The sequence below is a fragment of the Pseudorasbora parva genome, chromosome 25 (assembly GCF_024679245.1).
Source record: "Pseudorasbora parva isolate DD20220531a chromosome 25, ASM2467924v1, whole genome shotgun sequence".
Lineage (NCBI taxonomy): Eukaryota > Metazoa > Chordata > Actinopteri > Cypriniformes > Gobionidae > Pseudorasbora > Pseudorasbora parva.
In genome coordinates, this window is record NC_090196.1 from 16695662 (window position 1) to 16711362 (window position 15701).

General features: G+C 40.3%; 1 protein-coding gene across 1 annotated transcript in view; it reads left to right on the top strand.

Moving 5' to 3' along the window:
- The window catches only part of grm8b (glutamate receptor, metabotropic 8b), a 264952-nt gene that overhangs the window by 243968 nt on the left and 5283 nt on the right, over positions 1-15701 (top strand). The window contains exons 9-10 of the mRNA XM_067435819.1: positions 1573-2508; positions 15370-15616. Of these exons, the coding sequence (XP_067291920.1) occupies positions 1573-2508; positions 15370-15616 (1183 nt within the window). The remainder of the gene's footprint in view (positions 1-1572; positions 2509-15369; positions 15617-15701) is intronic.

Here is a 15701-nt window from a genome sequence, read left to right on the forward strand (position 1 = left end):
CCACCCCAAAGTTCCTGGTTCCTAGGTAAAGTTCCTGCGGTCTAAACACACCGAGTACCACCCCAAAGTTCCTGGTTCCTAGGTAAAGTTTCTGCGGTCGAAACGTGGCTTAAGGAAAAAACACGCTGTGCCAAGCCCTTGGTCTAAAAGGAGTTGTCCCTATTCTCTTAATGAGTTATAGGTGTGTTTTGGGCGTAATGTGCAATAAACCAATCTCATCTCCTATTCCCTTAAAAACCCAGTTGTGTTTGCATCATAGCGAATTCGCTATTTAAGGCCCTTTCACACGACGCAATTTTGATGTTCAAATAATACGCGCAATGGTTTTATTTTTTGATCAGCTGTTTGTGTAATGAGTACTTCCACACCAAACGCGACTGTGCTGTGGCGAAAAAACAAAATTTATTTCTTTAGTTTCAATGTCGAATGTTTTATTTTATTTTTCTCTAGCGGCGACAGAAACGGCTTCAACAAATCACATACAAGGACACAAAGGTGACAATGTCCTGTTGATGTCACTAGCTATTCACTCAACATTAACCTTTGCCAGATATGCCATTTCTCATGAGATTACAGCTGTAGGTCTAGCCAAAGCTGTACATCTGCAGCTGTGTTAACTACTGTGTTTACAGACAGCAATAACTTAGCCGCAATAACGGTTGATTTAAAAAAAAAATCTAAACCTTGTGTCCAAGATTATAGAAAGTGAACGTGTTGCCATCAGTACGTCTGTGGCACTTAAATGTTCGATTGATTCTCTGAAGTGCGCGGTTTGTCTGTCAGATGCGCTGCTGTTTTGGGAGGAGCTCCTCAAATTGTCCCACAGACTTTTGAAAGTAAGTGCTGAACCGGCCATGATAAAGTTTTAGCTCCTGTACGTGATTAGCATACTCCCCATCAGACTCTGTTCTTTTAAGACTTGGTGCAATCAAAACCTTCTCTTCGGTCTTTTAAATAAAAGGAAAAGCTTGTCTTCTCTGAATGAGTGAATCAGCTGTCGTCGCGAATGTTTTGGAATGTTGGAGCTCTGAAACGTCGCAAATTCGTGTCGCGACTGATGGTTTTGACATGAAATATTCGCTTATTCGCTTCGTTTTTTTGTTATGCGTCCGGTGTGAAAGGGCCGTTATGTGGCTGAATTTGTGAGTGGAAAGATTGAACGATTCTCCAAAGAGGAATTCTTTTTATTTATACATTTAAATAAATGTGTGTGCTGCCGCACCTTGTGTACCCGCCTATAGGCACATATTATAAACGCACCATTTAAAGAACAAAAAATATACTGCGCTATTGACTTTAGACCAGGTTTTTGTTGGTCAGTGATGCAGTCGTTTTCAGTTCCCTTAAAATAGCAACGTGCCAACAATGCGCCTGAACACACCTCGTTTTCAGACCAGCACAACCATGAGCGAACAAATGTGCGCGAGTGCATTTGCTGTTTAAACAACGATAACTGTGTCAGGCTGAAACTAGCAAAAACACTTGCAGGTGTTTGATAGGGTCATAATATGCAATTTAAAAACAAAATTAAACAAATTAACACTTTGTAAAAATTGTGATGTTTCTCTTCAGATGAATGCTATGCATTGGGCGAGCGGGGATGCAGTTGTGCCCACGTCTGTGTGCAGCATGCCCTGTCAGACGGGCGAGCGGAAGAAGGTTGTGAAGGGGGTTCCCTGCTGCTGGCACTGCGAGCGCTGCGAGGGCTACCATTACCAGGCCAGCGAGTTCACGTGCCAGCTTTGCCCGTACGAGCAACGGCCAGATCAAAACCGCACCGGCTGCCAGCCGATCCCCATCATTAAGCTGGAGTGGCACTCACCGTGGGCCGTGGTGCCCGTCTTCATCGCCATCCTGGGAATCCTCGCCACCACCTTTGTCGTGGTGACCTTCGTACGTTACAACGACACGCCAATCGTACGCGCCTCTGGCAGGGAAATGAGTTACGTGCTCCTAACAGGAATTTTCCTTTGCTACGTCATCACGTTCCCCATGATAGCTGCGCCCGGAGTGGCCGTCTGCTCCTTCCGAAGGATCTTCCTGGGTCTCGGCATGTGTTTCAGCTACGCCGCCTTGCTCACCAAGACCAACCGCATCCATCGGATCTTTGAGCAGGGCAAGTGCTCGGTCGCGGCGCCTCGGTTCATTAGCCCCGCTTCCCAGCTAGTCATCACCTTCAGCCTCATCTCGGTTCAGTTAATGGGGGTGTTTGTGTGGTTCGTGGCGGACCCGCCGCACACCGTTGTGGATTACGGCGAACAGCGCACGCAGGACCCTGAAAACGCCCGCGGCGTGCTCAAGTGTGACATCTCAGACCTGTCACTCATCTGCTCGCTGGGCTATAGCATCCTTTTGATGGTAACGTGCACTGTTTATGCAATCAAGACAAGGGGGGTGCCAGAGACCTTCAATGAGGCCAAGCCCATTGGATTTACCATGTACACCACCTGCATCATCTGGCTGGCCTTCATACCCATCTTCTTTGGGACTGCTCAATCTGCAGAGCGGGTGAGTCTATGATAAAGTTCTTAAATAAATGCAGTTTTATACATGTATTCCAAATCGTAGCTGGTTACCAAAATACTGTATACAGTGTTGATCAAGTTTGGGATTGGAGTTTTTCCAAAGAAGTATCTTGCGCTCACCAATGTTGCACTTATTCAGGCGTAACACCGGCTACGTTGGGTAGCCAAGTAACATAACCATCATTTTGTTTTTGTTTTTTATAGTAATAAATAACATTTTTTAGTTCAGTTAGGAACAGATAGTGCAGCGTGATTATATATATATACAGTCTTGTTCAAAATAATAGCAGTACAATGTGACTAACCAGAATAATCAAGGTTTTTAGTATATTTTTTTATTGCTACGTGGCAAACAAGTTACCAGTAGGTTCAGTAGATTCTCAGAAAACAAACAAGACCCAGCATTCATGATATGCACGCTCTTAAGGCTGTGCAATTGGGCAATTAGTTGAATAAGTTGAAAGGGGTGTGTTCAAAAAAATAGCAGTGTGGCATTCAATCACTGAGGTCATCAATTTTGTGAAGAAACAGGTGTGAATCAGGTGGCCCCTATTTAAGGATGAAGCCAACACTTGTTGAACATGCATTTGAAAGCTGAGGAAAATGGGTCGTTCAAGACAATGTTCAGAAGAACAGCGTACTTTGATTAAAAAGTTGATTAGAGAGGGGAAAACCTATAAAGAGGTGCAAAAAATGATAGGCTGTTCAGCTAAAATGATCTCCAATGCCTTAAAATGGAGAGCAAAACCAGAGAGACGTGGAAGAAAACGGAAGACAACCATCAAAATGGATAGAAGAATAACCAGAATGGCAAAGGCTCAGCCAATGATCACCTCCAGGATGATCAAAGACAGTCTGGAGTTACTTGTAAGTACTGTGACAGTTAGAAGACGTCTGTGTGAAGCTAATCTATTTTCAAGAATCCCCCGCAAAGTCCCTCTGTTAAAAAAAAGGCATATGCAGAAGAGGTTACAATTTGCCAAAGAACACATCAACTGGCCTAAAGAGAAATGGAGGAACATTTTGTGGACTGATGAGAGTAAAATTGTTCTTTTTGGGTCCAAGGGCCACAGGCAGTTTGCGAGACGACCCCCAAACTCTGAATTCAAGCCACAGTACACAGTGAAGACAGTGAAGCATGGAGGTGCAAGCATCATGATATGGGAATGTTTCTCCTACTTTGGTGTTGGGCCTATTTATCGCATACCAGGGATCATGGATCAGTTTGCATATGTTAAAATACTTGAAGAGGTCATGTTGCCCTATGCTGAAGAGGACATGCCCTTGAAATGGTTGTTTCAACAAGACAATGACCCAAAACACACTAGTAAACGGGCAAAGTCTTGGTTCCAAACCAACAAAATTAATGTTATGGAGTGGCCAGCCCAATCTCCAGACCTTAATCCAATTGAGAACTTGTGGGGTGATATCAAAAATGCTGTTTCTGAAGCAAAACCAAGAAATGTGAATGAATTGTGGAATGTTGTTAAAGAATCATGGAGTGGAATAACAGCTGAGAGGTGCCACAAGTTGGTTGACTCCATGCCACACAGTTGTCAAGCAGTTTTAAAAAACTGTGGTCATACAACTAAATATTAGTTTAGTGATTCACAGGATTGCTAAATCCCAGGAAAAAAAAATGTTTGTACAAAATAGTTTTGAGTTTTGAACACACCCCTTTCAACTAATTGCCCAATTGCACAGCCTTAAGAGCGTGCATATCATGAATGCTGGGTCTTGTTTGTTTTCTGACAATCTACTGAACCTACTGGTAACTTGTTTGCCACGTAGCAATAAAAAATATACTAAAAACCTTGATTATTCTGGTTAGTCACATTGTACTGCTATTATTTTGAACAAGACTGTATATAATTATTATAAAAAAGTACTGTATTATATTAATTATATTTATAAGCAACACATTACAATAAGGTCTAATTAACTAACATGAACTAATCATAAGCTATTGCTTTGTTTGTTACTGTTTTTGTTCATATTTAACATTAGTTCATGTTTTTTCATGTTACTTCACAGTGTATTAAAGATTGATAAAAAATACAAATTTTGATTGTAATAATGTATTAATAAATCTTGAAATTAACATTAACAAAGATTAATAAACACTGTAGAAGTGCAATGAAACCTAATGGAACCTTATTGTATATTCCATATTATATTATATTTATTATATTATATTATATTATATTATATTATTTTGAAAACGTGTAGTTTTGAAAGTCCAGTTCTCTCTAATAAATCAGTTTATTTTATTATTATACAGATTAAAAAGGTGATTCACTGATTTGAGTCTCTGTGTGGCATTTTAAGTCATCTTTTTCATATAATCACTCTAATTGTCATGTATGTAGTTATGTATGTAACTTCAGTGTTAGGTAATGCAGTATTTAGTTGTTTTCAGTCATATTTTCAGTTCTGTTCATTAGATTATATTGCAATTTAATATGAATCATCCCTCAAACAGTTCATATATGTATATGTCAATCTTTACATGCCTCTCTTGTTGTTGGCAACATTATGAAGTGAACAGTTCAGTTCAGTTCATCAATATCCTCTCCTCACTGGCGGCTCCATCAGTATACAGTCCTTGTTAGTCTTTTATGTCTTTGCATCAAAAACAAGCACTCATCTAAGAGATGCTCATTATCAGATATATGGAGATGATCAAACACGACCCGGAGGAATAGTGCTGCTGTTAATGGGCCATAAATAGAGCGTGCATCTTCTGTCAGTCCGGGCCAATGTGGGTCTCATACTGTTGAAGACTTCAGTGGTGGTCTGCAGACTGTAGGCTGTACCCTCTGTTCTTTTATGCACCGGGATGTATTTCTGTCCAGTGCTCATTAGTGCTGCAGAGAGAAGCCACGATTAAAAACACAGCATCTTCTCTGCATGTTTAACGTCCGTGGCATGTTTTGCAATGATTTGCTGATAGATATTGATGTCAAGTGTTATGTTAAAGGACAGTTTGTGCAAAAACTGAAGATTGAAAGCAATGCTCATTAAAAATTCATCCCCAAGAGCTTGACAACACGATTTTCACAAGATATAACAGTTATAGATGGAGTTGAACTTGCTGACCTAACTGCTTTCTGTGGATGCATTTATATTTTTTGTACACCGATGGCACTCTGGAAGACTTTATTCTGGTTGCTGGATCACTGCATTCTGCTGTCAAATGTTATTTTATGGTTATGTGTGTGTGTGTGTGGGGGGGGGGTGTTTTTGTGACATGTTTATGTTCATGTGACACACAAATGTGTATAATGACATGGGTATGACATAGGTATGGAGAGGGTGAAATATGAGGACATTGGCCATGTCCTCACTTTCCTAATGCTTATAAATCATACAGGATTTTTTAGAAAGTAAAAATGTAGAATGTTTCCTGTTTCCTGCGTGCGTGCGTGTGTGTGTGTAAACCATTTCGCCTATAGAATGTCATCACAATGATAGGTGCACTAACATTTCTTCATTTTGTGATTGTGTTTGAACAACTGTTAGCAACATTGCACTTTAAGTAACGTGTATTTTTGACACCAACGGTGTTACATTGTTCTACTGCTGGAGGAGTGACATTTTTGAAGGCGACATGCCTGTGAAAAGTCTGACACGGTATCCAATCCAGTTGTGCATGCAACACAGAATTAGCTCATGGAGCGATTCAATGTAGTAATTAGCAAAGAGGGATTTTAAGCACATTGACATTGATCGAGTTTTCCCACTTACAATGTTCCCGACATGTGACGTGCCTGAGGCTCATTACAATAGATTATCCCTTGGATTGTTTCCCTTGCAGACAAAATACCTGCCAATCTACTAAATGGTTTGTAACCCATTCTGCCAACCTATTGAAAATGATGGCAGGGAAGCAGCTCCAAATTCACCTCAGCATGTGTTTTAGAAAATTCTGCACTTCGTGATAAAAGCTCCAGTAATTATCGTCATATGAAAATGTTATACCGTCACATGCCTACAAAGCACCTCATCGCCAAAATTCAGGTGGTTTATTTAAGAAACTTAAAATTTGAATTAAGCCCCTGATATTAAAGGCGTTGTCACGTTTACCAATGTTCAGAATATTTTCGTAGGTAAAAATCCGGTCATGCCAATAGAAATGTATGGAATTATGAAATATTCCTCAGTGCAGATTTCACAACAAGTTCAATTTGGTCGCTCTGATTTGTCAAGTTGACCGACAGAAAATTGCTTGGTTTAAAAGTTACTTAGTGATGGCAAACAAGGTTAAGTGTAAAAGGTTAACTTTTTTTTAAAGGTGTGATCACATTTACCTTTTTCTGCATATTTTTAAAGGTAAAATCCTGTAATTTCCTTAGGAATCCATGAATTTAGGAAAAAAATTCCCATGCAAAGTTGACCAACAGAAAGCTGACTGGTTTGAAAGCGAATTCTGTGTGAGCAGTGCTTCATAAACAAATGGACTTGGCCTATGAAATTTCGCTGACATTTAGCTATGTGACCGAACATAAATGACCAAACATCTTACATTAGATCTGCTGGCAACACTCAACTCAAAAGCTCAACTTCACAAGTTCGGAAATGTGTCAGAACGTAGTTCATTATCCAACATAAGTAAGCACTGCATTTTCAGCTTAGCCACAAGGGGCGCTAATGCAAAAACATTTAAAAATAATTTTTCAGTTAAACTTCATTTCAGTGGTCCACTTTAGACATTTTATGAAATATAGGTAACTTTGCAACTACATGTCAAATAACACTCATTAGAGTATCAGTAGAATAAATTGACATGTACTTGCAAAGTTATTTGTAGCCATTAGAATATCTGTTTTGGAACCATCAAAATAAAGTGTTAGCAGATATTAAGCAGACAGTCTACTAATAGGGCACAAAAGGGCTAAAGACACAGCTTAAGCATTTTTAAAAAAAATAGAGAAACCAAATTATTTTAAAAAGGAAAGATTCTGAAAGCATTAAAGGAGATCCCATAATAATGTAATATAACAGTAATGAGCTCTTAAGCAAGCGCAAGGATTTAAAATAAAATAAAAAAACAGCCAAGCCTATTTAAGCGAGTTTGGCATCTCCAAAAACTGCAGCTCTTGTGGGGTGTTCCTGGTCTGCAGTGGTAAGTATCTATCAAAAGTGGTCCAAGGAAGGAACAGTGGTGAGCCGGCGACAGGGTCATGGGCGGCCAAGGCTTATTGATGCACTTGGGGAGCGAAAGCTGACCCGTGTGGTCTGATCAAACAGATGAGCTACTGTAGCTCAAATTGTTCAAGAAGTTAATGCTGGTTCTGATAGAAAAGTGTCAGAATACACAGTGCATTACAGTTTGTTGCATATGGGGCTGCAGACCAGTCAGGGTGCCCATGCTGACCCCTGTGGGCACATGAGCATCAGAACTGGACCACGGAGCAATTAAAGAAGATGGCCTGGTCTGATGAATCACATTTTCTTTTTACATCACGTGGATGGATGCGTCGCTTATCTGGGGAACACATGGCACCAGGATGCACTATAGGAAGAAGGCCAGCCGGTGGAGGCAGTGTGATTCTTTGGGCAATGTCCTGCTGGGAAACCTGGGGTCCTGCTATCCATGAGGATGTTACTATGACCCGTAAGACCTACCTAAGCATTGTTAAGACCATGTACACCCTTTTTGGAAAGTGCTGCAGCAAAATAAAAGTAAATAAAGTCAAAGGTGCCTTTCACCCCGCAACGCTGTGAGCCCAATTGTAACCTATTCTAATGTGATTGTTGACATGTTGTTTTACTAACGTGAAAACAAGTTAGGATTTTACATTAGATCTGCAAGCAATACAAGCTTAACTTCAGTTCAGATATGTGTCAGAACCATAGACTGTAAAAAAATATGGACGTAGTGTCCGTGACGTCACCCATAGGATTCTGAAGAGCATCTTTGAAGCGTAAAGCAGAGACGAGCTGGCCGTTGCCATCTTGACAACACGTCATCACTCGTCACTCCCGGATAATAGAAAATGGGCAAAGCGGCGGGATGTGGGCGGAGCTGAGGTGATGCGATGACAGTGGATAAATAGCTATCCACCCGTCAATCAAAGTGGCCACGCCTTTAATAATGCAGAACTTTAAGGCTTTATATAATGTAAACGAATGAGTTATTTTAAAAAATCACCCCCCTCACAGTTGTCATGAAGGGCAGAATTAGCCGTATAGACCAAAACCACAATTTGTACCAGGCTGTAAACATGTTTTTTTTTCTGCTGTAAAGTTGGGCATTTTAACATGGGGCTCAATGACGTTCTGCTCCCTTGTGGAGCCTGTTGAGGAATTGCAGTTTAAGTTTGGCTTCAACAGAAACTGGGGGAGGTTGCTGCTTGGTCAGAACTTAGTTTGTTTTCCAACAAAAGTAATCACTGCATTTTCAGTTTAGCCACAAGGGGTGCTATAGAACAACTTGTCTTCTTCTACAGTCAGGTTTTTTTCAGGTTTGTTAGTGTCACAGCTATACAGTAGCTGGGTCTCATTTCGTTAAATTTCGAAGGCTGCGTCATTTAAATACACAGGTTTTTAATTGAGCTCAAGTATCATTCAGCCTGATTTTACATAATACTTTATCCTATATATAGTAAAAAATGTCAAAATCTTCCTCTCAGCTTTTCCTATGTATAATTATCATCTGTTAGATAGCATATCTCATTTAGATTAGCATAAGTGAGTTATGATAGGCTATTTTTATTCAGTGATGTGGCTCCACATACACGAGGGATTAGCAGAACCGCAGATTTTAACATAAAAGCACTCTAGCATTCATTTTAAGAAACAAACACTAAGAAAACAAACGTTGTGGTAAACAGCAGGCCCTCGGGGTGGAATTAAATTAAAAGTTACGTAAAAGAGGAAATTGTTTCCCTCAAATCAGACCATTTTTCCATTCCTCCGCATGACAAAAGACTCAGTCCAAATGGAAAGAAATCCGCCGAGCGTATTTCCCCTTTCCCTTATCTCTCACGGGCTTATTTCTTTCGCCCTCACTGATGTTAAAAAGATTATTGCAATAATCCACTGCAATATGAGGACACAGATATGAGTATTTTATTGAGGCATGTCTCTCTTATTCACATCTCCCCGCTCTGTGCTCATTAAAACTTCCAAGTTTCTTTACAGCTACGCATGGCGTGTAATTTGAACCTTGCTCGCGCTTCTCGTTTCTGCTTATTTTCTGCATTAATGCTCCAATTTCTTTAGCATGCTTGTGCATTTCTTCATTGATTGGGACCGATTGTACATTTAGCATTGGGATTGCTTGTGTGTGAAGGAACTATATCCATTGGTTTCTGTCGGTTCCCTCACTTTGCACTGCAGTACATTTGAATAGAGGGGAACAGATGAAAAGATGAGGAAAGGATGCCTGCCGGGGGTAATCAGAGTTAGATGAGTCATCCGCAGTTTTACAGACATTTTGAATGAGTTCCAGTTTATATATAGTTTGGTTGTGTTTATTCGTTCACCAGTCGCATGCTGCGGCATTGATTTTTAAACCACTTAAGCTCCCCAAAGATCTTTAGTTAAATGGAGTTTACTTCTTAGTATGGCTTTTTAAGAGTGTGCTTTCTTTTTTTTGCCCCTGCTGTTTTGGTGCTACTGACTGACGCTGAGAATTACAATAGGCACATAAAAATATCCAAACACATGCACAAGTGCTTTTCAGGAGACACTATAGGGCTATGTGATATACTCTTGATGTATTTGAGCTGATTTAGCTTCAGATATAAAATTAAGCGACATTCATTCGATTTTAATGTTTGTCTGTGGAGATTGCATGGCTCTGTGCTTGATTTTATGCACCTGTTAGTAATGGGTATAGCTGAAATACATTTAAATTCTTTCACTTAGGAGACTCTTTTATCCACAACAATATACTAATCAGGAATGTCCTAGTGGTAACAAGACCAGGATCAACTAAACGCTGGGTTTTCAAATGTATGTGAAGTTCGCGGCTCCATTGTTGCAGGAAACTTGCACAACGTTCTTGAATGAATAATGTATAGATTTTATAGATGTATAGATAGATGCCAGTCTGTTATTGCAGGGACATTGACTTTACATGACATCACACCCCTAAACATGAACAATGCGGAAAAAAACGGACTGTGATTGGTTAGTGTAACATGTCAGTCAAATGTCATCTTGGGCGATCCTTGGCCAATAAAAGCTGTGGGGAAAAAATTCCAGACCTTTTGCCTTCAGTCTGAAGGTCTGGCTACACGAGACTGAATCCAAAATCGCGCCTAAACCCTCATTCACTATTCCCTATGTTAGTCCACTAATACAGTTCACTTGAAGAAGTGAATGAAAACGAGTGTGTGAATTCGGACAGCTGTTGAGTGTACATAGGCTGTACACTCGTTATTGCAGTGCAATGTGGGATTGCATGAGTGCACTCAGTAATGTCCACTATGGTGTCGGACTAGACTGGGTAAACCCAGCCTGATATGCCCACGATTTGGTTTCGCCCTGCAACTCAGTCTGGAAACCTGTACATTAATTTCTATTGCTTCTGTTATACTTTTGCTTGAGCCAATCACAGACTGGCTTATCCATCTGACACGCTATTGGCGGGTGTAACAGGATGACGGATAGAGAAGCGATGGGTCGTTGCCCATTGATCACGCCTCTTGTGGTCTGATTGGTTAAAGGACTATCCAATTGCATACTATCCAGGACTATCCAGTTATTTTAATAATACCAGTTGATCACGCCTCTTGTGCAGTAGAAAATACAGAGCAGACTCCCCAGACCAATGTTCATTCTAAAATTGAGCTTGGTCTGGTGATAGCCAGACAAGTTTCAGACACCACTGCACTGCGAATTTAGCCTAGGTTGTAGCCTAAAGCAATGTGGATGTAATTAGCAGATGTGGTGCACTGCAAATTTAAACAAGAAAGCCAATCAAAAGCACCAGAATAACATATATTTTACTAAATGGCAGGAGGCAATGTACACATCAAAAACAGGCAAAGCAACAAATTCATATTATTAAACATATGCTAGCTTTTTACAGAAAATATTCAGATGTAACCCCCTTTATAATTGTTAACATTTTCATAAGTAACTTAATTAACCTAACCTAATTTAATTTTTTTTTTAATCTCAAACTGTAACGGATTAGTTACATTTATTTTGTAATTAAAGGTGCACTATGTAATATTTATGAGGATCTATTGACACAAATGCAATATAATATACATAACTATGTTTTTAGTGGTGTATATACACTCACCTAAAGGATTATTAGGAACACCATACTAATGCTGTGTTTGACCCCCTTTTGACTTCAGATCTGCCCTAATTCTACATGGCATTGATTCAACAAGATGCTGAAAGCATTCTTTAGAAATGTTGGCACATATTGTTTGGATAGCATCTTGCAGTTGATGGAGATTTGTGGGTTGCTAATCCAGGGCAAGAAGCTCCCATTCCACCACATCCTAAAGATGCTCTATTGGGTTGAGATCTGGTGACTGTGGGGGTCATTTTAGTACAGTGAACTCATTGTAATGTTCAAGAAACCAATTTGAAATTATTCGAGCTGTGACATTTTGCATTATCTTGCTGGAAGAAGTAGCCATCATCAGAAGATGGGTACATGGTGGTCATAAAGGGATAGACATGGTCAGAAAAAAATTTCAGGTAGGCTGTGGCATTTAAACTATGCCCATTTGGCACTAAGGGGCCTAAAGTGTGCCAAGAAAACATCCCCCACACCATTACACCACCACCACCGTGGTAATAAGGCATGATGGATCCATGTTCTCATTCTGTTTACGCCAAATTCTGACTCTACCATCTAAGTGTCTCAACAGAAATCGAGACTCATCAGACCAGGCAACATATTTCCAGTCTTCAACTGTCCGATTTTGGTTAGCTCATGCAAATTGTAGCCTCTTTTTCCTATTTGTAGTTGAGATGAGTGGTACCCGGTGGGGTCTTCTGCTGTTGTAGCCAGTCCACTTCAAGGTTGCGCATGTGTTGGCTTCACAAATGCTTTGCTGCATACCTCGGTTGTAACAAGTGGTTATTTCAGTCAAAGTTCTTTCAGTCAAAACTTCTATCAGCTTGAATCAGTCAGCCCATTCTCCTCTGACCTCTAGCATCAACAAGGCATTTTCGCCCCCAGGACTGCTGCCCACTGGTTGTTTTTCCCTTTTCATACCATTCTGTGTAAACCCTAGAAATGGTTGTGCGTGAAAATCCCAGTAACTGAGCAGATTGTGAAATACTCAGACCGGCCCGTCTGGCACCAAAAACCATGCCACGCTCAAAACTGCTTAAATCACCTTTCTTTCCCAAACAGAACCTCAGGTCCCCTTACAGTGAAGTCACCATTTTGTGCCGCCATGTTTCTACTGTTGCTCTAAACAGACAAACTGCTCTATAGAGCGCAAGCTACTCTCTCCTGTCTCAGACGACGACATCTTTGCCCTGTTTTGGCCACCGTAGCACATTGGACGCAAAAATGTAGTGTGCACCTTTAAATTACGTAATGCTGTTACAACTAACTATTTACTCCCCAGCACTGTTAGCATGGTCACCAAACTATAGTCTTTTAGCTGGACCAACTGAAAGTTGCAAAAAAAAACTTTAAAACTTGTTGAGTATAATATTTAAAACCAAATAGTCTCCTGTATACATGCAGTTCATTCAGTCAGCAGCTTTTTCCACAACATAATTTCTGAGATGCTGATGTAGCGAACAAGGCACCTGAAGACTACCTCACTTTTTTTTCTTTTTTTTTCATTTGATGACTGAGTAATCCTGGGTTCCCTCTTACATCATACACCTTTATGCAAAATTGCTGATTGTCAACACGCTGAAAGATATGGATTTAAGTGCGCGTGCGTGTGCGTGTGCGCGTGCAAGCTTGTTTGCTTACTTTGTCCAAGAGCAAAATTTATAAATCTGCATGTTATTTTAACAACAAACAATGCTTCTAATCACAGGTCGAGAACTGTAGAACCACCCACACAAGTTTGCAAGTTTTGTTTGAACTGGTTTCAAGAAGCGCTGAATTGTTGACCTGTTGTACGCTTGCGACCATAGTTGGCTAACAATAATCTTTGGAAACCCTGGGCTGAGTGACCATTAAATCAGTTTAGGCATGATTTGGATCCAGCTAAAATACATTACAATTCTAGAAGAAATACTGAAGGCCAGACAACACCTTTGCCAAAAAAGCAATTGCTTCTTTTATTTAAAATGCAGTGCCACAGCCGCTACTGTATGCTGGCAGTTTCTCTCCCATTTATTTTTCAGCAAGTGACCTTCCTTAAACCGTCTGGCAATTGCAGACACTTGCACAAAAGAATGCTACTGGGGTCACAAGGTTAGACGTGAATTAAATTACAATTCAAATGGAGATTCAGTGTGTGCTGTGTGCAGTCACATTTTCTTGATAGGATGGCAGTGCTCTGTTGTCTTGGAGAGACGGTACATGAAATCCGCTCTTGATACGTTTACCTCTTTGCCCACGTCATTACTAAGCAATACAGTTCAATTGATTTCATTCTCATCTAAGCAGTAGTCTGGAGTGACACCTTCCTGTAATGCTCTAGATTCTCCACCCCCGACCCAAAAAACTTTGCTCATTTATTCGCAGCACCTTATTTCTCTTAATACAAACGTTTAGCTTTATGATAAAGCTTTATCATCTGCTTCACCCACAGCAGGCATATGTTATCATTTACTGCTCATTAGCTTACTGATCACTCGCACCCAAGGTAAGGAAAGCTGTAATATTTGTTAGTGAGATTAGCCATTTATCAAACTCTCAGACATGGGCAAGGTCGAATCAACGTTTTTAATGGTATGGTTGCATCTGAGGCTCAAGGTTTGAGAATTTCGTAAACATTAGCATCATTCTTTAGATATTTGACAAAATGTTGGATGGGATTTGGCTAGATTCTGAGCCAGACCTGATCCTGAGGTTACATTAACTAAATAATCCAATAATATAAAAATATTAGCAATAATTCATCACTTGCTGTGTTAGCTACCTAGCTACATTCACATCTGAACAAATCCCTAACCAGTGTTGGGAAGGTTACTTGTAAATGGGTTACAGATTATTCTGGTTGCTATCTCTGTGCCCAAGTGGCAGTGCTTTGCCCGTGCTTCCCCATAATATAGTCCCAAATCTGCCTAGGAAATAACCTAGTCTTAATCTGCATCGCTATTTGTACTCGTTGTAAATATGCAGGCCACAAGAAGTAATTAGGTGGGTTTTTTTTTTTTGGATCACTTTTACTCTGAACATGCTAGCTGGCAACATAGGATTCCATTCATTATGCTAAGATAAACTAGCGGTGACCCTGCCAAACTAAAACAATGCATGCACTGAGACCAAAATGCAGTTGCGCACATATCTAAACGTAGGAAAGAAGTTGAATAAGCCCTATTTCTTAAACGGTGGAGTGTTCCTTCAAGAGAAAACACACAAAACACACTCTTTGTCAGTTGTGCTCACGTCATGGTGAATTCACTATTTGCATGGTGGAATTTGCGAGCTGAAAGACTGAAAGTTTCTCCAGAGAGGAATCCTTTTCACTTGCATTGCGTCTGGCACCACATTGCGCCGGGTGCATGATAGACCTCCTAGAAACAAAGGGCTAAATGGACAAAAATCATCTTATGAAAGAAGTTAAGAAAGGTCTTAAGATACATTCCACAAAGTTAATAAGAATGTTCCTAGGTGATTAATACATTAAAGTAAGAAAATATGGTTTTGTGTTTCATTCATGGATATATAGGCTTATATACTTTTGTTGCACCTGTCGATATCACTCTCTTCTTTTTTTCACTTTAGATGTACATTCAGACAGCCACACTGACTGTCTCTCTGAGCCTGAGTGCGTCTGTGTCTCTTGGGATGCTCTACATGCCCAAAGTCTACATCATTATCCTGCATCCGGAGCAGAACGTGCCCAAACGCAAGCGCAGCTTCAAGGCCATCGTTACTGCTGCCACCATGACAAATAAGCTCAGCCATCTGGCCAGTGAACGACCCAATGGAGAGGTGAAAACCGAACTCTGTGAGAGTGTGGACAACAGTAGTAAGTACAGTCTTCTCTATCATGCACACTTTGTTATAATGTGGCACATGGGTCAGTAACATGCTAAACTATTAATCTATTTAAA